Here is a 22814-nt window from a genome sequence, read left to right as displayed (position 1 = left end):
CATCGTGGGTTGCAGCTGCCTGGGAGAGCAGAGCATGGCGGCTGTCCGGTCCCTCTGGAAGCAGCGCAGAGTCTGGCCTCACTTCCTCTTCCGCCCAGAATTCTATTCTGTTTATTCCGCCCACCTATCTTTTAACCTATCAGGGCCAGCAGTTTCTTTATTGCTCAGCCAATGAAATCAACAGATTGATATGACACTCCCACATCAAAACTCAAGGACAAAGACCTGTCCTTGCAGGGTGATGGCGGCACACGCCTTTAATCCCAGCACTCAGAGGCAGGGGGATATCTGTGAGTTCGAGACCAACCTGGTCTACAGAGCTAGTTCCAGGACAGGATCCAAAGCCACAGAGAAACCCTGTCTTGAAAAACAAAACAAAAAACAAACAAACAAACAAAAAACAAACAAACAAAGACTTGTCCTTAACGCAGTGCCACCAACCCATGGACTGGATCCCCCCCCTACTGCACAGAAAGGAGAAATAAAAGTCAGCTGAACACGCGCTGCAGCTCTCTCTGCTTCCTGTCAGTGGACACAATGTGACCAGTTGCCTCATGCCTTGATGAGACTCCACCACGGTGGACTGTATCCCTCAGATTAGAACCCGAATTAGCCTTCCCTCCCCTAAGCTGCTTCTTTCCAGGTATCTGATCACAGACTACGAGGAGTGGCACATACACAAGACTGGGGCTGAGCAGTGGGGCTATCGTCATCATGCGCCTTTGGAAACGGTCCATGTGGATGTAGAAGCTTGGAACTATCGGCCTGAGATGCTCTACAGCTGTACGTGGAGCTCAGTGGGCCATTCTAGTGAGTGTCTGGAAGACCAGGATGTGCACAAAAATTCAGACAGTGGAGGCTGTGCCCACAAGGATTCAAAGGGGGTCAAAAGAACTCAACAAGCGTTGGAAAGAGGCCACTTGTGTTATGTTCTGGCAAACGAACAAACATAATACACATACAGAGCTGCATCCTGGCAATCTGAATGAGGCTGAATTCAAGAGTAGTTGACTAATTGGGAGGAGATTTTTAAGAGCATTGAGCTGTGGCACAGTTACTGCTCCCTGCTCTCATCCAGATTCACAGCAAGAACCAACAGGCTGAGCAGGAATCTGTGGATAAAACTGTAGGGGAGGGGAATGCAAAGAAATCAGCTACCATAACTAAAGAAGCCAGTACAATCAAGGAGACGCCTTCCACTCTGCACTGGAACAGTGGGTGTTGTCAGCAGGCTCCCAGCCATTAGAGTCCAATTTGTACAAATTCACTTTGAAGGAGAAAGACTGAGCTTCAATTGCCCACTAGAGGGGCTTCCTGCCCCCAAACAACTGCTGGGGGCAGTGTTGTGCCAAGTTCAGCTTCAAGGCAGAGTCCACTGTGCTGTGGTTTCTAAATCTGGAGCTAGTACAGAACTTGAAGTGTTGCCAGCGGGTGCTGGGTTTGCAAGTGTTATGAAGTCTGGGAGGCTTGCATCAAAGTTCCAGGAAGCTACTAATGGTAGAATTGAAAAGTGATGCCAAAGTCACTGGTGGCGACATCAGGACCATGTTAGGTGAGTGGCACAGGCATGGGCTGATCTGGCCCAAAGAGATGCTCTGTGTGCTGCTGGAGAGGCTGGGATACCCCTGCTCATTGGAATCCAGGTAATACCACCACAAGAATCAGAAGCTGGACACAGAGTTGCAAGGCCCAGTATTTGCCTTGTTGGGTTTGGGTCTTGCTATAACCATTCTTGACTTGTTACTGCCCCATTCTACCCTCTGGAATGGGAAGGTTTACTCTATGCAAACTGGAAGTATGTAACTTATTTATTTTACAGGTTAGAAATCTTGAGTATCAGAGAAAACATTGGGCTTTTGACAGGCTTTTAGAAGTTTTTAAATTATATTTTGTTCATTTATTTTGTCTTTATGAATATGTGTGTATATGAGAGAGAATATGTGTGTATACGTGAGTATGTGAGAGGTGTGTGTGTGTGTATGTGTCTATAAGAGAGGGTGTGTGGTGTGAGCGTGTGTCTAAGAGTGTACATGTCAGAGAAAGAGTATGTGAGAGGTGTGTGTGAGTGTGTGTGTGTGTGAGAGAGAGAGAGAGAGAGAGAGAGAGAGACAGAGACAGAGAGAGAGAGACAGAGACAGAGAGACTGAACTAGATCATCAAGCTTGTAGAAGACACTTTTACTAAATGATTCATCTCATTGGCCTGGGACTGAGCTTTTGAGCAATATTGGGATGTCAAAGATTAGGGGGACTTCTGAAGTTGGACTAAATGAATAATGGATTGTATTGTGAGATGGCCATGCTCTTTTGAGGCTAGGATGAAATATTAAGATTTAAAAGCAATACATTTGGCTACCAACATGACACGGTATATAATTGGGATGGTTAATCAACTTAACTAGATTCAGAAACAACAAACTTAAAAGCACTTTAGCATAGTTTGAATTTCTTTTTTTTCTGCTATATATTTTCCTTTGTGATTTCTTTTCTTTTGTTTTTTTTGTTTTAAATTTATTTATTTATTAAAGATTTCTGTCTCTTCCCCGCCACCGCCTCCCATTTCCCTCCCTCTCCCCCAACCAAGTCCCCCTCTCTCGTCAGCCCAAAGAGCGATCAGGGTTCCCTGCCCTATGGGAAGTCCAAGGACCACCCACTTCCATCCAGGTCTAGTAAGGTGAGCATCCAAACTGCCTAGGCTTTCACAAAGCCAGTACGTGCAGTAGGATTAAAAACCCATTGCCATTGATCTTGAGTTCTCAGTAGTCCTCATTGTCTGCTATGTTCAGCGAGTCCAGTTTTACCCCAGGCTATAATTAGTGATCCTAGAGAAGCTAAATAAGGAGAACCCAAAGAAAAACATATAGGCATCCTCCTGAATATTAACCTTCATCAGGCGATGAAAGGAGACAGAGAGAGAGAGACCCACATTGGAGCACCAGACAGAAATCTCAAGGTCCAAATCAGGAGCAGAAGGAGAGAGAGCACGAGCAAGGAACTCAGGACCGCGAGGGGTGCATCCACACTCTGAGACAATGGGGATGTTCTATCGGGAACTCACCAAGGCCAGCTGGCCTGGGTCTGAAAAAGCCTGGGATAAAACCGGACTCGCTGAACATAGTTTGAATTTCTAAACAATGTTTGAGACCACCTCAGTGGGACAGAAGCCAAAACCATGTCCTGAGTAGGAGCCCTTTGCAAAAGCGTGATGTGAAAGACCCAACGGGCTGCTGCCACTGCTGCTGTGAAGTCCCTGCCTCATTAACTCAGCTCATGCTAGCTAAGAGCAGATTCTGATTAATAAAGGTGTATAAAGAGACCGCAGAAGAAGCACAAATATGTGAGTAATACATTGGCAACGTAAGAAGTGGAGTGGAATAAAATACACTCAGCTCATCCAAGTCCCGTGCACCCAGTGTGAACACTATGGAGAGAGGAGGCGGCAGGGCGAGGGCAACTTGACACAGGAAAGACCACGACGTGAAAAGTGCTTTGCAGCTGATCTGACAGAGAGCACAAATCGTAAACCAGGGGCTTGGTGACATGAGGGTAGAACCTAAGGATGAGACGGAAAGTGACACCACAAACCCCAGGAGACCTGGTAAAGCAGTTAGAAGCTGACTGTGGCAAGACCAGAGTGTAGGTGACACTGAGGACACCCGTGGGAGACATGCAGAAAAACTGGAGAATAAGCTCACAAGAGAATGCAGAGACAGCAGACACAGAGACGGTCAAGCATGATGATTTGCACCCCTCCTGCCCCAAACCTGGAAAATGTAAGACTTAGTTTAAAAATACATCAAACTACAAAAAACAACAACAAAACCTTTAAAGAATTAAATTTGCAAATAAAAAACACGCCATGTTCTAGAAATTTGCTGCAGAAGGCTCAATGATAGGTCATGGCCTGCTCTGCTACTGAAACTTCCTAAGAAGTTTCTATAAGGGGGGCTGGAGAGATGGCTCAGTGGTTAAGAGCATTGCCTGCTCTTCCAAAGGTCCTGAGTTCAATTCCCAGCAACCACATAGTGGCTCACAACCATCTGTAATAAGGTCTGGTGCCCTCTTCTGGCCTTCGGCATACACACAGATAGACTATTGTATACATAATAAATAAATAAAAAGAAGTTTCTATAGGGAGCTGGAGAAAGCCATCCATCACTGAGAGGGGAGTAAGCAGGCCTCAGACTTCCCAGACACAGACCAGAGATCAGAGCGGGTGGTCTTCTGAAAGGGAAACCTGCCACTCTCAGTTCTAACATCCAGCCACGATGGAAACATCACTTCCCCGATGCTCCCAGTAAATTCTTGTAAAATGGCCTGTGGACTTTGCAAACACCTCCCAGCAACCACTCATTCCTATCCAGTGCATTGGAAGACGCCAGGGTGAGGATGACAGTGCTTACTGCTGAGCAGTGGCTTTGGTATAGAGGCTTACTTCAGCCTTTGGCTTGTCTGCACTTGCATGGTTGCATGGGATGAAAAGAGAAGACAGAACCACGCTCAGCAAAGACCAGAGGCCCCCAGCAGTCAGGGTTAGCAGAGCCAGCCTGGAGCCTGACAACAGCGGCTCTTTGGCTCGCTGTGAAAGCAGTGCTAGGGTCACAGATGTGCCCTGAGGGGGTTTGCAGAGCTGCATTAAGAGCATTAAAACCCACGCAATGAGAACAGGTGTTAAAGAAGCTGGTCACAGGAGGTGACCCCGTGTCAGGGGAATGAGGAGAATGTCTAAGTGACCTGTGTGTCCAGTTACATGACTCAAACATTCTCCTCAAAGAAATGGGCTCTGTTCAGAACCGCCACCAGCTGGACAGTTCCAGGCACTGCCTCACTGATCTAGACTATCACGGGAAAGCTTCTGCCTCCAGGACACACATCCACAGGTCTAACAGCTGCAAGCTCCTCTGTCTTCTTGAATTGGTTTCTTCCTTATCGACAGAACAGGCGTCACCATCCAAACTCGCTGAGGTTCAGAGGCAGCGGAAAGAACAAATGACACCCAGGACCTCAAGTAAGGACAGCCTGTGAGTTCAGGGGATGTCCCAGGTCCCAGTCATGTACAGCTCCACACACATTTCCACCGTGGAGATCATGGTTCCCAGATGCATACGAAGCTGTGACTCCTGTCGTTGCTCTCTTTTTAGTGTGTGTGTGTGTGTGTGTACATGTGCGGGTGTCCATGTAAGTGCAGGTGCCCATGGAAGCCAGAAGAGAGAGAGCATCGGGTCCCTTGGAGCAGAATTACAGGCAGATATGAGGCCGCTGACAGGGGTCCTGGGAACAGAATTGGGCTTCTCTGGAAGAGCAGCATGTGCCCTTAACACCGCTCATCCCCAGCCCTTTTCTTTCATTCAGCTCTTACATTATTCTTTTAAATAACAGTATCATGGGCATCTCTGTAGTGGATGCATTTTTTTCCCATACTGGGAAGTATTTCCTTAGGGGAGAGAAGAAACTTTAAAATCCTCAGCGACATGTTTGGGAAGTCCTTACCTGAACCGGACTGTGGGTGTTTAAAGTTCATGTCACTGCTTATGCTGAGGTTCTTCAGGAAAGCATTGTAGTCCACCATAGTGCCGCCAATGTTGTACTCTTTCAAGAACCTGCAACACAGATGCTCACTGAAGTCAGAGCTGCAGCAAGCCTGGATAGAAGCATGCTTATTACAAGGTCCGCTTCACACTGCGCTGGCACAGATGTTAATATCTTCCTGCTATTGTTGCCTCTGTCAAGACCACCATGGGAAATACTGCTGTTGAGATTCTTAAATACAGACGGTTGGGACTGGGGAAAAGGCTCAGTCAGTAAGGCACTTGTTGTACAAGCACAAGGACCAGAGTTCCAACCACAGAACCTACACAAAGCAGGCCAGCATGGACATGTGTCTGCAAGCCCAGTGATGGGGAGGTGGAAACAGGCAGACTCCTCTGGACACTGGCCAGCCAGTTTATTCTCCCTGGGGAGTTCCAGGCCAGTGAGAGGCCCTGTCTCAAAAAAACAATAATAAAAAATGAAACAAAATGAAAAATAAATCGGTAGGCAACCCCTGAGGCCAACACCCAAGGCTGTCCTTTGGTCTCCAAGTGCATATATACACATACAGACTAAAGCTGCAGACACCCGAGGGAGAACATTTGGTCAGCTTGTAGAAGGGCACAGAGAGAGAATAGGACGGAACATACAGTCCTCTTCTTGGGAATGTTCCAGATACACTTCTACAGTTTTCTTCCCTTCGTTGGTTGGAAGAGGGAGGAACCAGATCCCAGGGCCCAAGAGGCCACTTCTTCACTAGACAGCAGAAGCAAAGCTAGCTTCCTGTAAGAAGTATAGAGACGGGGATCTGGGCAGCGAGCCAGTGAGAATCACATTTCTGTAACCAGAGAGCCCAGAGTGTGAAGGGTGAGGGATGCAAGCAGATGATTGCCTTAGCTGACAGCAGCCTATCACGGCAGGAGACGAAAACCTCGGCCCACAGAGGCCCACAGTCTCCAAAGCAAATGGCCAGAGAGTCCAGCTGTTCTTGAGACATTTATGGTGTTTACCATAATAAGATTTTTTTCTGCTTGTTTTGAGACAGGGTCTTGCTATGTATCCCAGGCTGGCCTTGAATTCGCTATGTTCTAGCCACGGCTCCCAAGTGCTAGAGTTATAGGTACGAGACCGCCACACCCAGCTCAGAACAAGAAAACTGAAAACCATGCACAACACCTCTCTCTCTCTCTCTCTCTCTCTCTCTCTCTCTCTCTCTCTCTCTCTCTTTGGAATACACTGAGATAAACGGGGAGCTTTGGTTTTTTAATGTGTTTCCTATTATTCAGATTTGTGTGTGATAAACAGTTTTTAGATGATTTCTGGGTTACTACATTTCTAAAAAATTCACAGTTTTTAAATGTTTGGTTATATTCTCCCCATATGTGTTGGTTTCTATAATTATCTACTTTCATGCTTTCTCAAAATTTAGTAATTAATACTTAAAGTATTTGTTATTTTTCTGGTTTCCAGATTGAACAGGGAGTGCCACATATCTGCTTCCCACTTGTACGTCCCTTTCCACTTTGATGAAGCTTGCTATTGTCCTAATAGGAAAACTTATCCAGAGAGATGATGGCTGCCAGATGTTAACTCAGAAACTTTCTAATCAGTCCCTGAGCCCTGATCCTGTGAAAACAGCCTAGAAGCTTGAGACCCGGGAGGCAGCAATGTCAGTATCTCTCCGAGTCCTTGGAGGCTGCTGGCCGGCATGCTGCCCTAGCAAGGCAGGAGAGCTTGGTGAGCAGCTCACCCAGCACTGCAGACCTCCATGCAACGTAGCATCCCAGCAGCCAGGGTCACTCACAGGAGAACACTGGCTGGGACTAAGGCCCTGGAATCCTATGCTCAGAAACCTGCTGTATGCACACAGAGGACAGATGGAAGCTCATGGTAGCATGCCCTGGAGAAAAGACTACAGAGAAGCCTGGCATTGAACAGAAAGGCAGGGTCTCCAATGACTTTTCATGGGGCTGGAGAGATGGTTCAGTCTGAGAAATGTTTGCTGTGCAAGATGAGGACATGAGTTTGATCCCCAGAACCCATGTTTTAAAAACAACAAACAAAAAACCAGCTGGGTATGGTGGTATATACAATAATGCCAGAGTTGGGGAGATGGAGACAGGTGAGTCCTTGGGGCTCACTGGGCAGCCACTATATCCAAGTCATTAGAGTCTCAGGTCTCACTGAAAAGTTACACATAAAAATACAAGGTGTTCAGTGTTGTAAAATATTTTAGGATGTGCTACACATTTGTTTATGCTTTGGAACATTTGTTTAATGATGCAGAAATGTGTTGCATTCTTTTATGTAGCATTTGTTTAACTCTGTGAAGCTATGTTACATTGCCTGTCTAAAACACATGATTGGTCTAATAAAGAACTGAACAGTCAATATAGCAAGGCAGGAAAAAGGATAGGCAGGGGTGGGAGACGGATAGAATAAATAAAAGGAGAAATCTGGGGAGAGAGGCTCGAAGATCTAGAAGCCAGAGAAGGAGCAGAACTCAAGGGGCCAGCCACCCTGCTATACACCAGCAACCATGGAGTAAAAAGTAAAGAAAGGTATATAAGACAAAGACAAAAGCACAGAAGCAAGAGGTAGATGGGATAAATTAAGAAAAGCTGGCTAGGAGCCACCAACCCCACATCAAACAGAGGTCTGATCTCCAAAATATATAAAGAACTCAAGACACTGGTCATCAAAAGAACAAATAATCCAATAAAAACATGGAGTACAGACCTAAACAGAGAACTCTAAACAGAGGAATTTAAAATGGCTGAAAGACACTTAAGGAAATGTTCAACACCCTTAGTCATCAAAACAACTCTGAGATTCTATCTTACATCTGTAAGAATGGCCAAGATCAAAAACACTGATGACAACTTATGCTGGAGAAGTTGTGGGGGAAAGGGAACACTTCTGCGTTGCTGGTAGGAGTACAGGCTGGTACAGCCCCTTTGGATGTCAGTGTGGCAATTTCTCAGAAAATTAGGAAACAACCTTCTTCAAGACCCAGCAATACCACTTTTGGGTATATATCCAAAGGATGCTCAATCATGCCATAAAAACATGTGCTCAACTATGTTCATAGCAGCATTGTTTGTCATAGCCAGAACCTGGAAACAACCTAAATGCCCCTTGACCGAAGAATTGATTAAAAAAAAAAAAAGTGGTACATTTACACAATGGAATACTATACAGTAGAAAAAATAACGACATCTTGAAATTTGCAGGCAAATGGATGGAGCTAGAAAACATTATTTTGAGTGAGGTAGCCCAGATCCGGAAAGACAATTATCATATGTACTCACTCATAAGTGGATTTTAAACATAAAGCAAAGAAAACCAGCCTACAAACCATAATCCCAGAGAACCTAGACAACAATGAGGATTCTAAGAGATACATACATGGATCTAATCTACATGGGAAGTAGAAAAAGACAAGATCTCCTGAGTAAATTGGGAGCATGGGGGCCTTGGGAGAGGGTTGAAGGGAAGGGGAGAGGCAGGAAGGGGAGCAGAGAAAAATGTAGAGCTCAATAAAAAAAGAGGAAAGAAAAGCTGGCTAGAAACAAGCCAAGTTAAGGTCAGACATTCATAAGAAATAATCCACTCCATGTGTATGGTTTATTTGGGAGCTTAAAGACAACTACAGGTCAGCTCCCAAAGAATGAACATGGCTGACCTCTGGGCTTCCACATGTTTATGAACATACATGCAGGCATATACATGTGAACACAAATATACAGTAACTTTTTCTAAAGACTTCCAAAGAAAAAACTTCAATGAGACTGTTCTTAAGACACTAATCCCAGGGACTCAAGCTCAAGGCGGCAAAACCGGCATGAGCGCACAGCCTGCAGATAGCAGCAAGCAAGAAGGAATCATTGGAGCTGGGTTTAGGGAGAAGGGGATCCCAGCGAGCCCTTGAGCCTTTCAGCACCGCCCCCTGGAAAAACCCCTTTCAGGTAATCCTGGCTCAGGCTGGCCTTCTGCGGCTTGCTGACTACTGGGCTGTTCATAAATGACTTCACATAGATCCAAATACTTGGACAGAATGTGGGACGGAGTGATCCCGGGAGTAAAAATCAGTGAGTGGGATGCTGGACAGTGCTGACGAAGCTAGTGGTGAGTTCATCTCCCGCCTTGGGCGCTGTATAGCCTGAGACGTGTTCTGCAGGCAAAGAGCAACCATCTAGAAGTTGTAACACTATCCTGGGTCATCACATTTGTGACACTGTCCAGTGAGATGAGCACCTGCCACACTCAAGCATATCACCGACATGCTACACGTGTTACATCATGTCTTCATCCCCATGCTGTGTGGTGGGTTTCTCGGTGCCTAGCTCATTTCCCACATGTGGGCATGCATGCATATGTGTGCATATGCGCTCACATGCTCGCATGTGCATGTTTATGAGTGTGTGTTGCACAAACATGCTGGTAAATGTGGGTGGGTATGCATGTGTGTAAGGTGACCAGAGGACAACCTCCTCAGCTATTATGTCTCAGGCACCATCCACCTGTTTTTATTGTTTTGTTTTATTGGTTGAAACAGAATCTCTCAGAGGCCTGGTACTCTCAAGGAGGCTAAGCTGGCTGGCCTGTGGGCCCCAGAGATCCTGCTTCTGCCTTGCAAACTGTGGGTTTACAAGGACATGCCACTACAGTCTACTGTTTTTCTCTTCTTTAACGTGGTTTCTGAGGATCGAGCTCAGGTCCTCAGGCTTGCAAGGAGAGCACTCTGCTGTCTAAGCTATTTCCCCGGCCCATTCAACACCCATTTCTTTAACAGAAAACAGAATCCTGGCAACATCTTGCTCTTCCAGGATTAGGAATACAAGCACAGCTTTGACTTCAGAGCCTAGCCATTCCTACCAAGCACCTACTGTAGACCCCAGACAGAAGAAAACTGCTAGATTGAGATATTAAAAATGCTCCAAACAGCAAAGGGTGAAGTTAACACCAAAGCAGTCACAGGTGCCCGTGTCTTCTGGGGCCTCCATAAGGAAGGCTCTAAAGCCCTGCAGAAGGCAGCTCCTTTGAGCCTCTGTGTGAGTCTATGGGAAACAATTCTATTGTAGGCCATTGTTAGGACCGCGGTGTGAAAACAGCATTGTTTCTGAGGCTTTAAAGAAATCGCGAATAAAAATTTGTGGAGTTCTTTATTATTCCATACTTAAGAGATGGGGAAACAGACAGTAACTTTTTTTATAGATTTACTAGGCTGGAGACTGCAGTGCCAAACACAAGGTTTATTGTCAAATAAAAGCCTGCTTTGTTTCTGACGGCCTGTTTCAGAAGAGGGCTGCCTCCGCTCTGTAATTGCACGCACAAAATTATTTAATTTGTTTTGTTTGGATCTTATTCTGGACACTTTCCCAGCCAGACAGGATGTAAAAATTAAAACATCTATTATGCCTTTTATATTCTGAGGTAGGTTATAAGGAGGAAGAAAGAAGAAACATATTCAAGAGTGGAAAGGATTCTTTTTTTTTTTTAAGTCTCTGATTGTGAGCCCCATCCGAGCTACGGTCACATGTCCTCTGCGCTACCTTGCTCTGCGGAAAGTTCCTCTCCTGCCTGCAGCCCTGACCTTGTCTACAGGAGATGTGTCAAAAGCCACAGTGACCCCTCAGAACAGTAGCCTATAACTCCAGGGCAAGGCACGCCCTTAGCCTCTGCAGAAACAATAAAGGATTGGTACTTTGGGAGCAGCCTGAATGATCCAGGCATCCCTGAGTCACCAGGACATAAGTCGAGGTCCAGCAGTGGGTGCCTGGATCACATGACACTGAACCATCTATGTACACACGTGAGTCTGTTTGTATTATGCACTAGGTTTTGTCCTGTTGATTTATAAGCACACTCAGAGATTAACACAGATATTTTAAAAGGGGGACAAGACAGCACCCTCTGTATGATAGAGGGTGGTCAGAAACCTGTGTCCGGATCTGAAAGCCAGACGGCTGTGCCCACCCCAGCCTCCTCAAACAATAAGAGACACTAGGTCCCACTCTTGAGAATTCACAGCTTCAGGAACTTGGGAGAATTCCAAAATGAAGATGGAGGGAGGAGCCCAGGATGTCCCTGGCCCTGGCTTCAGGGTCATCACACCCTCTCTGGTCTTGCCACTCACATCTCATACTCCTCATCCCTCATCCTCAGGCAGAACGTTTCCAGGACCCGCCTCAGCTCTCTGGACTGCACCTTGCCCGTGTTGTTGACATCGATGAGCTGGAGGGCTTTCCACGTGGTCTTCAGGTTTCGGAAGACCTGCACAATAAAGAGGGATTTTGGAAAAGCTAAGGGGCCCAATGGTAAAAACTCAAAAGCTAACAAAATATGCAGACACTTTTTTTTCTTTTTACTACTTCTTGTAAAATAAAATGTTTTCAAAGATTCTTAGCAGTACACATTGCACAATGACATCTTTGGAAAAAAAGAACATTTTGCATATATTAAGAGTTTGCAAGGCAATTGTCTCAGTAAATGGTCTTAGTAAGTTTTTTAAAAATCTCTTTTTAATGTAAAGCAGTAAGGCTCATACACAATTCATCCCCTTTTAGGGCTGTATGAAAAATCTTTTTTGTTAATTGATGCTGAAAAACTAGTCCTGGCATAGCTGGACTTGTGTGATTTTTGCTTTTCATGGCCATATGCGAACTATTTTTACTGCTAGCTGGAAAATCTGACGGTCTATTTCAACCTCTCATTTTTTTTTTTAAGATACCACAGAAAAGTTTTGCAACGATGCCTGAATTCAGCAAATGAGAGTCACCATGTGAGGTGTCTGGAAGGGCCCTGGGAAGAGATGCAAGGACAGGAAGTGGGTCTTCATGCGATTAGACTTCTGTGGGGTTCATCTGAGAACTCAGAGCCCCACTAGCAAGTGCTCACACCCCAACAAGTCTGCATTTTCAGATTTAGTAAGTGAGGGCCCAAGGAGACCCGACTCAACAGCACGCAGCTAAACAAAAAGACGTCATCTTCCAACTCCAGCCTGTCCTTTCACGACACTCCCTAAAGGAAGGCTAGACATGCGACACCGTGTCACTAACAGGGGAAAAGCAGCTGGGAGGGAGAGCCAGACACGGCGTGGGCAGAGGCATGGGCCTTCAGAGGAACATAAACACTTTCAGCTACTGTGGTCTGGGAGGCTTCCTGCAGGAGGTGGCAGGCGCCGAATCAGCAGGGGTTGACTCCAGAGCCTGGGCAGGAGGGCACTGAGAAACAGCGAGAAGGCTGGATCCCAAGGGATCTGGTTCTACACTCAGAGGAATGGATCCAGCCATATTCAGCCTGGATTCTAAGGAAGTTTATCAGTAAGCTTCCAAAGAGTGGGGAGAACCGCCCGACAGCAAGAGGGCCCCCTTTCTGCCAGCATTTTCTCCACGTGTCCCTAGGCTATCCTAGACTGATGGAGCCCAACTTATCTATAAGGCGGCCCCTCCTGCAGCCTCTCCAGGGCAGTCATTTTCCATCTCTAGCCTGAGGACTCAGGATCTGGGTGGGGTGAGTGGTGTTCTGGAGCTGCTTTCAGCTCTTGCCTCTGCCTCACCCTGGCCACTTGCCTCTCCACCTACTGCTCCACCTCTCCTACGGTGTCACCATGAGACTCTCCTGCCAGGACCCTGTGAGTCCTGTGTGTCTATGCAAGGCCATCCTGCTGACACCTGAGCTCACTTCCAGAGGCCATGGTTCCACTCAATCTCTGTGCTGTGTTAGTACCAACAGCCACTGACTGTGCAAGATCAAGGTGCTTGTCCCCTCTGCTTTCTAGATCACCCCCTTCCACAGCCCAAAGCCCACCAGCATCCCCCTCACTGGGTCCCCTGCTTGCAGTTCCATCCCTTTCCTGTGTCCTCCATACTTATTCTTCTTCATCGGATCCCCTTGAATGCATGATCCCCCTTCTCCCTACCTCAACCCTGAGTGGGTTCAGCCCATGGCCTGTCCCCCATTGTGCGTGTGTGTGTGTGTGTGTGTGTGTGTGTGTGTGTACACTATGGCAGCAAAGAAGGATCAGCATGCAGCGCCCAGTCCTGGTGGAATGCGGGGTCTGAGTTAAGGAACAGGAAGCACTTACTGGCACATTTCTCTCTCCACACACCAGGAGTCTGGGAGAGAGGCTGAAGAGATGGCTCAGCCATTAAGAGCATTACTGCTCTTGCAGAGGACTGGAGTTTGATTCCCAGTACCCACAGCAGGTGACTCAGAACGGCCTGTACCATATTTAGGGTATCCGATAGCTCTTGCTTCTGTGGACAGAGCCACATATGCAGACACACACATACATATGCACACATGCCCACAACATGTAAACACTCTTACACCCTGCATACACACACGTACACATGCACACATGCCCACAACATGTATACACCCCTACACCCATTTCAAGTTTAAAATTTGTATTGCCAGTACTGGGGACAGAACCAAGGACTTTGCATACACTAGGCAAGAGTTCCCTTGGGGCCATGCCCCAGCCCCATTCCTTACCAGGCTAGCTGTTTGCTTTATGGAGAACATAGCTGAGTCCAGATAAGAACATCCAACTGCCTGTCTGTCATATGCCAGTGACCCTCAGATTTCCCACACTGGAGCTGTTCTTCCCACACCCTCCCACCCCATGGGTAGGTAGCAGATCTCCCGCCTTTCCTCTATCCTCACTCACATTCAGCCCATCCGGACAGCTCCTCAGCACTTCCCTGAACTTCTAGAAGGATCCTTGGGAGCTCATAGGACTCCTGTCCCTGTGGTTCCTCAGAACACATCAGCACCACTGCAGGAGCGCTTTCTGCTACTAGTCCTGGGGTCTAGGGTGTCCCTGGGTGGGATGTCCACGTTCAGGAAACATGTGTGGGAATGTGTGACTGATCCTTTCTGTTTGCCTGGGGAAACAGTCATATGCTGAGAAAGCTTTGTGGTCTAACTGCAAGGGCCTCTTCTGACCCATCAGGACTCTGGTGGCTCTGGCCCAGTTAAAAGGTGTAACCGTGACATTTCTTTGATGTCCAGTGATGACAACCATCACAGGCTGACAGCTGCAAAGCCACATACTGAGTTTCCCACAGCCCACTGTCTTCTAACAGCCAGAGCACATGGGTGGCCCTAATCCTATCCCAGATTGGGATTGGAAATCACAGACTAGCCTGTGCATCTATCTCTCACCCCACCCCTAAATCTAAAGATGGAACTCCAGGTATCCATAGCAATTGCTTCCAGGGTCAAGAAGAACTGTAGCGTCCTCTCTGCTGCTAAGTCCCCGTCCACCTCTTCAGAGAACGCGGAGGAGGACAGGAGTGACACCCCACTTTACAGCCCCATGGCAACCCATATGGGTCCCCTGCACGGAGAGCTGCAAGCCGCAAGCCTGGCAGGGAGCTCACGCCCACCAGAGGTACTTCTCCAAGTTTCCTATCACTTGTCAGACGCAAGTTTGGCACCAGCCACAGAAGGGAGCTACAGATGGTAAGACTTAGCAAAGGTAACAGAGTGAGGGCCCTGGTGAGCAAGACTGGTCGGCATGGGGTGGGTGAGAAGATGAAGGGGACAAGAAAGCAAAGATGGGGGCCCAGCAGGGACGACCGAGCTCTGTTCATCACCCCTTCCCTACCAGCGTGAGTGACTTGGAATTCCCACAGGTCATGAGCTCCTCTCCCTGCTGTAAGACTGAAAGCCCTGAATGATCCCAGCCTCTCTCCTCCCTTCCTCTGCTCCAGCTGTGCGTCCATCCTTACCCTTGCTCCCAGCAGCAAGCAAGTACACACTTCTGTAGCTCTGGTCTCTTCAGCTGGCCAGCTCCCTCCCTGCCCTCACTCATGCCGTGGGTCACATAGCACCTGCTCAGAGAGATGCCCGAGCACACTTTGGATCTGTCTGGATCACTTGCTTCATTTTTCTCTGCACACACTGACAGTCCCTGGCTTACTTCCTCTCTGGAACGTGGCTCTGTTCTAGGCTGCTGTGGGATCCTTGGGGCTCAGTACTGCCTGGCCTTAACATGTGGTAACTATTGCACAGAAAGCTCTTCCCTTGTTCTCTGCTGTCCAATCAGGCAGGGTTAGCTGTGGGAAAATACTCTGGCCAAAAGCTACGTTAGGAGAAAAGGGCTTATTTCACTTTCTATTTCCAGGTCCCAGTCGCTCACTGAGGGAAGTCAGGGCAGGAACTGAAGCATGAACCACAGAGGAACACACTCTTACTAGCTTGCTTTCTGGCTATGCTCAGTGGCCTAGGGAGGGTGCTGCTCACAGAGGACTGGGTCTTCCCACGTCAATTACCAACTAAGACAGTCTCTCACAGACATAACCACAAACCAATCTGAGTCAGGAAACTCTTCAACCGAGGTGCCCTTTTCCCAAGGGGCTCAAGGTTGGATCAGTTAATAAAAGCTAACAAGGGAAATCTGGAACCTTCCCTCCAGCTTTCCTAATCACTCTTCCACCTTGACACTGTCCCCTGATGCTGACCTGGATAGCTTGTGTTTCTCTGGCCAGAAATGGATGAACAGTCTCCCTTGGGGGAAGGAGGGTCATGCCCATTGCCTGTCTGACTCTGCCCTCTGTTCTAGCCCTTCCCAGGATTCTGGGATCACTTTGGAGAGGAGTGGGTGCTAACTACAAAAGGAGGGGCTGCTACTCCTCACTGCCCTCTTCAAAACCAGCACAGTTCTCCGAAAGGAAGGCATGGACCTCATGTCTTTCCCAACAGGTCAGCCTTCCTGATGTTTACCTCTGTGCTAGCCTCCATCCCTAAGGGAAATCTAACTTTGATGTAGGTATATGAACCAAATGCAGGTATCTGCTACCAAATTTTACATACCTGGAAGCTAAAATTGGCCTTAGCAGTTTTGAATAGTTGGGGAAGAGGAATCAAAAAAAGAATCTATTGCATGTCACGTGAAGTAAAGTAAATTTCAAATTTCAGTGTCCACAAATAGATATAAAGGATTCAGCCAAACCCACTCATTCACATAGTGTTGGGGCTGATTCCCTACCAGACAACAGCCTGGAAAAATCCTGGGGACACAAAGTCCAGATGTACTCCACCCTCCCTGGCCCATTGCAGAGTAAGACCATTAGGCATTCTGCTGTCCTACCCACAATCCCTTGCAGACAGCTGACTAGTGAAGGAATTTCCGGGGAGATACATGTACGGAGAGGGGGTGCAGAGGATTTAAGCAGACGGCTGACAGCCAAGTGTGGTGGCACTGCAGTGGCTGAGGCAGGTAGAAGAGGTGGAATGTCACAGGTCTGAGACCAGCCTGGGCTATGTACCGTCCAAAACAAAAACGAAAAAAAGCAGCAGTTTTGCCCCTTTGTGAGGGTTTGCATGTGCAATTGCAGCACTTGGGGGACATATAGCCAGGAGGATCAGGAGGTCAAGGGTTACTCTGACCCCAGTGTGAGGTGGCATGTGGTCTAGAGTTTGTACTGCTCCACCCAGCCCCTCACCGTACCCCAGCCCACTCCTCACTCTTCCCACATTCCCCTTTGACCAAACCTAATCTTTTCTATAACTCAACCTCTCCCACATCCTGCCTATTCCTCGAGGGCAGCCCATGCTAGGCCCTGAGAGCCAGGCAGCATCTGACGCACCCGAGGTCCTCAGAACACAGATCCGGATTAAAGAAAGAGAGCACATGGCAGGCAAATGGAGTTCAAGTTCCTCCACCAGGAGAGAAAGCCCAGCACACTCAAGTGTGGCACTGTAAATGACAGGTCTTAAGTCAGATGTTAAAACAAAGCCATTCTTCACACAGACATGAAGATGGGGAAGGGACCACTAATTTTTTTGTCTAAATAAAGGAACAGAATTTAAAGTTACATACCCTGTGACGCATTTAGGTGACTTTTAAGAGGGTTAATTCAGCAAACAGGGCTGCCATGGGAACTGCTGCCAGGGTGAAGACAGAGTTCTAAGTACCAGATAGTAACCTTGCACACCACGGAACCTGTAATACACCCCTCAAGCCCACAGTGCATCCTAAAAGAGCAGCAGCCTGGAGGAGGAAGAGGAGGGTTTCGGTGGATGAATGATGGGTGGTTGAGATGATGGGTACTGTGTTAGCTACTTCTCTTGTGGCCACAATAAAATGTGTGACAAGAACAATGCAGGGGACAAAGTGCTTATTCTGATTCACCGTGGAAGGCTCTGAGGCATGACACTGCGGTCACACTGTCTCTCTGTGAGACAGACAGGGCCAAGTGTTGGTGCTCAGCTCACTTTCCTCTTTCCATTCAGACTAGGACCCCAGTCCACGGAGGCAGCTGCCCATGGTTAAGGTGGGTCTTCCCATCCAATCTAGCTAGTTACTCATAGGCATGCCCAGAATATTCCCCAGGAGATTCTGGATCCTATAAAATTATATTAACCATCACAGATGGATGGAGGAATAGATGGCGGCTATGTAGATAGATAGATGGATAGGTGGATGGACTGATGGATAGCGGCTAGTTGGCTGGTTGAACAGATAAATGATGGACAGGTGGTGGCTAGAATAGGTAAATAGGTGTATAGGGAGATGGCATATGTAGGTAAACAGGTTGGTTGGTGGGTGGATTATGAATTACAGATGGGTGATAAACTGATATGTGGGTAAATAGGTGGATTGATTGAAGGACAATGGCTAGTTGGATGGATAGATAGATGTATAGATAGTGGATAAATATGTAGGTATGTTGATGGACAGATGGATCAGTTGATGGACTGATAGGTAATAGTTGGCTGACTATATGGATGAATGTATATATATATATATATATATGTGAATAGATGGCTAGATTAGTGGAGTGTGGATAGATTAGTAGATGATGGCTAGTGAGCTAGCTGCTACACAGATGATGGATGGGTAGAGGATAGATGATGGATGAATATATGGGTAGGTGGATGGCTAGGAGGATTTGGTAGATGGGTTGTTGGCTAATGGCTAACTGTGTATGTATGTATGTATGTATGTATGTATGTATGGTTAGGTAATGTAAATAGGTGAACAGATGGGTTTATGGGTAGATTAGTGGGCGATGGCTAGTTATCTGGCTGGCTGGCTGGCTGGCTGGCTGGCTGGCTGACAGATGAATGGCTGGGTGGGTAGATGGACTGACAGATAGTGGCTGGCTAACTAGATGGATGGGTGATAAGTGGAGGATGGATGGATACACAGGCAGGTGGATGTATGATGGATTGTAGCTGGTTGGCTGGATGGATGAGTGAGTGGCTGGAAGATGGGCAGGTGATTGAAACATGCATAAAGAATAATGTGGGTGATCTAAGAGAATCTTGTACAGATGGGAAGATCCCCACAAGCATGGCAGACGAGCATCTCATTTCCGTTAGACTTGGGGACCTGCTCAGCATCCTCCTGGTAGAAGATCTGAAGGCAAGTCTAATGAAGGGACTAAATAATACCAATGACCTCCCTGACGGTGGCATGTACAGGAAGAGGACACTTGAAGTCTCCACGGGTTGAACAGACACCAGGAAAGGCAGCAATCTGTGTTCTCCTGTTCCCAAGGGCTGCTGGTCAGATGAGGGTCCCTAGCAGTGAGAGCATATAGGACAGACCACCAGACATGGGGCTGAGGAGGTTAGAGAAGATAGAACTAGACACCCATAGTTTTGAAGCTCCCCAAGTGAGGTCCTAAGACTTTACTGCCCAGAGAAAGCAAGCAAGGAAGTGTGTGTGTGTGTGTGTGTCTGTGTGTCTGTGTGTCTGTGTGTGTATGTAGTGAGGGTGCTCACTCTTCTCCTGGATCACAGACTCCATGACCTGAGGACAGGGAAAATGTCAATGAGAGACAAGATAGATAGAAACCCAGCCCAGGAGGGCAAATTGAATTGCTATGTGACAGAGACCTCTAACCCTCAGGCCTACACTGGCCTGGTTTATATCTACATATGATCAGAAAACCAGGAGACCCACCAAAGGCATCCCTCAGTGACAAAAACGGGGAGATCTGTGTGGGCCTGCAGAGCGGCTTGAGGAAGAAAATCCAACTGCTTCCTATTTGTCCCCCACTGAGCTCAGACAGCTCCATAAACTGCCTGCAGTGGATGCGTTATTACTCGTTATTACTCTGCGGGGCTTTGTTCCAAATGCTTTGTACACGGTATGAGCTCTGGGAAGGAAAACTGCAAGCCCAAATAAATAGGGCCACCCAGACGTGTGTGTGTGTGCACACATGTGAGTGTGTGCACATGTGTGTGTGCACATGTGTGTGCACGTGTGTGTGTATGTGTGTGAGTGTATGTGCACATGTGTGTGCACATGTGTGAGTGTGTGTGTGTGTGTACATGCACAGGTGTGGAAGGTCAGAGGACAAGAATCCCCTCGGGTGTCACTTCCCAGGAACCACTCACCTTGGGTTTTGAGAAAGGGGCCTCACTGCCCTGGGGACAAGTAGCCAGAGAGCCTGAAGGGAGCCACCAGCATCTGCCTGGCCAGGACTGAGTTCATAAGCACACGCCATCACACCTGGCTATGAGCACCCAGACTTCAAAGGGGCAGAGAGCAGAAACCTTCCTCTCTGGAGCCTAGATTTACTCTACCAGCCTGGCTATGGGGAGGAGGTTGTTACCCGAGCCAAACTGCAGACTAGCTGAGTCCTCCCACCTGCGGGCTTCTCAGCTCTTTGACCTACTGACCAACAGGTCTCTCTCTTGGAGCCCCCTCTTCCTGCCTAGTTCTGACAGAGGGGGTCGAGAGCTGCATACAAAGAAGCACACACACACATGCACATATACACACATACGTGCACACACATGCACATATACACACAAAGAGAGAGGGGAAGGGAGGGAAAGAAAGAGACAGAGAGGAGAGAGACATTGGGGGGGGGCAGCCTGCAGAATGAGCCCCAGGGCTGGGAGCAGCTACTGCCCCATCTTGGCTCCCCACAGTGTGCAAGAGAGTGCTCGCAGCCACTGCTGTCCGTCTGCCACCTTTCTGTCACTGCCACCAAACTCGTTTCAAATTGAACAAGTGAACATTTTGAGATGGGACCACAAAAAAGGATCCCTCTTACAATAAACACATCAATGCTCATTTTCCTTATTATTCTACTTTTGGCTATTTTGTATAAAATCTTTAATTAAAGTTTTTCTTTGAAATTGTCATTATCAAGCCAGAAGAAAGGAGGGGGGGGGGAGAAAAGAACAACACAGCTGTGCAGATATGAAGCTCTACTCGGGGCTAAATGAACTGGAACGGAGTAGGCGCTTGACGGTTATGTTCTGAGTTTTGGCTCCGCGTTCTCAGCAACGCAGTCTGACTTGTCACTTTATATCGATTCCATCTGTTTACACTCTGAGGAGTATTGGCTTCCTACCGTGAACATTTCCTATTTACCAGCTGGTAGAGATGAGCCAAACCAGATAGGAAAAAATTAGACTGCATTCAGAGCCTCATAAACACAGACTCTCAGCTCAGGGGTGTGTGGGGGAGTGGCGGCCAGGCATCGCTCACCTCTAACAAAGCCCTCGCCTCCCTGCCTGTCTGCCTGAGAGTCCCTGGGCTCTCCCCACTCTAGCGCTCACTCCCGCCCCACCCCACCCTCCACGCACACACCCGTGGGCACAAGACATTGCATTTATTTATTGAGCATATGCACACCCTGACTCTACCAAAACTGAACAAGCTTACATAAAAAAGACATCTGAATGGGATCCATGGAAATAGAGAAAAGAGGGCAGACAAAAAGAGAAACGCAAATGAAAGAGACTCAGAAGTTTCAGTTCCTGTGATGGAACAAAAACCTGGTTCCGGGTGTCCCCACAGGGAAGTGAAGAGGGAGGCTTGCTGCTGTGTACTCTGCAGCCACGCACAAAGCCTACGCTTGATTTTCATAGCTAGATGCCTACCCAAGACAGATAGCTTAGAGATATGACAAGAAGCCCACGCCTGTCTACCAAGGGACTCAAGGGTGCCAGGTCTCCACCTCCCTGCTTATCTTTTCTTTCTCTTCTCTTTTTTTTTTTCTTGTTGTTATTGTTGCTAAAATATAGTATCATTATGTAACCTTTGCAGGCTTGAAAGTTACAATATAGAGCTGACCTTGCACTTAACAACACTCCCCCTGCCTCTGCCTTCTGAGCCATGCCTGGCTCCCTTTCTTGTGCAGTCTACATTCAGGGCAGTATTTCTCTTAGGAGGAGACCCCAGCTCACGCAGGACACAGCCTCACAGTACAGAAGACTAGACTGCCACCCTGACCTGGCACCCACTCTTGGCTGCATGTCACTGGAAAAGGCCCTGCTCAGAAGCAAGCAAACACACCCAAAGGGGGTTGCTCAGAAAACGTTTTCTGATGGCCCAGCACCGGGGGCTGCCAAGACTTGAGAGCCCATCCTATCCTCCTTGAATGTGGGAAGGCCAGAATCCTGTCCAAAACAGACAAGGACAAGCCCAGTCCTCTCCTTCAGCGTGCCCCAGGCAGTTCCTCTGCCTGCCCGTTCCTGGGCAACAGAGAGAGCAAGAACGATGCCCTGGCAATGCCTGGGTCTCTTCAGCGATGCCTGGTCTCCGCAGGAGCTCCTGAGCTGCACTGTGCCGCTGTCTCCATGAACCCATAAGGCTCGGGCAAACAGCAGTGAAGGAGGAAGATGTGGCAGAGTCAGGGGACCAAGTCAATGGACCTGGTGACAGCTATATGTGGAGGGTGACGGGAAGGAGAAGAAAGAGGGAGCCCCATGTCCAGCATGGGGAGCTGGATGGATGAGACAGAGACCAGCACACTTGGGCAGGATCTCTGGTACACTCAGGGCACACTGAGTCGGGAAAGCATCTTCTTCCGTCAGTTCCTGGACGCTTTTCCTGGAAAATTGTTCCAGGCAATGTCTCCAAACCCCACTCTGCCTTCCTACCGTCTTCCTGATTGCTCAGACTGAGGAGTGTGTGATAAACACAGGTCCTGGAGTCTTGCTCTTCTTCAGACTAGACTCAGTCTGCCACCCACCGTGCTCTACGGCACCCAGTGGTTACAATCATTCTTCCTCTGACGAACCCACAAGGCCTGCTATCCATGTCCCTCATCTGGCTTCCACATAGCAACTGACAATGGCTTTCTCAAAATTAAATCTCATTCAAGGTGATGCGGTGACCAGGAAAAAATAGAATAGCACCCTCATCAAGAAAAGATGCTCACCTTACTAGACCTGGATGGAGGTGGGTGGTCCTCGGACTTCCCACAGGTCAGGGAACCCTGATTGCTCTTTGGGCTGATGAGGAGGGGGACTTGATCGGGGGAGGGGGAGGGAAATGGGAGGCGGTGGAGGGGAAGAGAC

The 22814-nt window shown here is 47.9% G+C and overlaps 1 protein-coding gene across 3 annotated transcripts in view; it reads right to left on the bottom strand.

Annotated features, from left to right (window-relative positions):
• Nucleotides 1–22814, bottom strand: part of Efcab6 (EF-hand calcium binding domain 6) — a 187472-nt gene that overhangs the window by 109932 nt on the left and 54726 nt on the right. For all 3 annotated transcript variants that reach the window (XM_050130560.1, XM_050130566.1, XM_050130573.1), the window contains 2 exons: nt 11668–11804; nt 5490–5599 (listed from right to left, as the gene is read on the bottom strand). In XM_050130560.1, the coding sequence (XP_049986517.1) occupies nt 5490–5599; nt 11668–11804 (247 nt within the window). The remainder of the gene's footprint in view (nt 1–5489; nt 5600–11667; nt 11805–22814) is intronic.

The sequence above is a fragment of the Alexandromys fortis genome, unplaced genomic scaffold (assembly GCF_014885135.2).
Source record: "Alexandromys fortis isolate MF-2015 unplaced genomic scaffold, M_Fortis_MF-2015_v1.1 scaffold_28, whole genome shotgun sequence".
NCBI lineage: Eukaryota > Metazoa > Chordata > Mammalia > Rodentia > Cricetidae > Alexandromys > Alexandromys fortis.
Note: the sequence above shows the minus strand (reverse complement) of the source record. Positions and strands in the feature narration are given on the sequence as shown.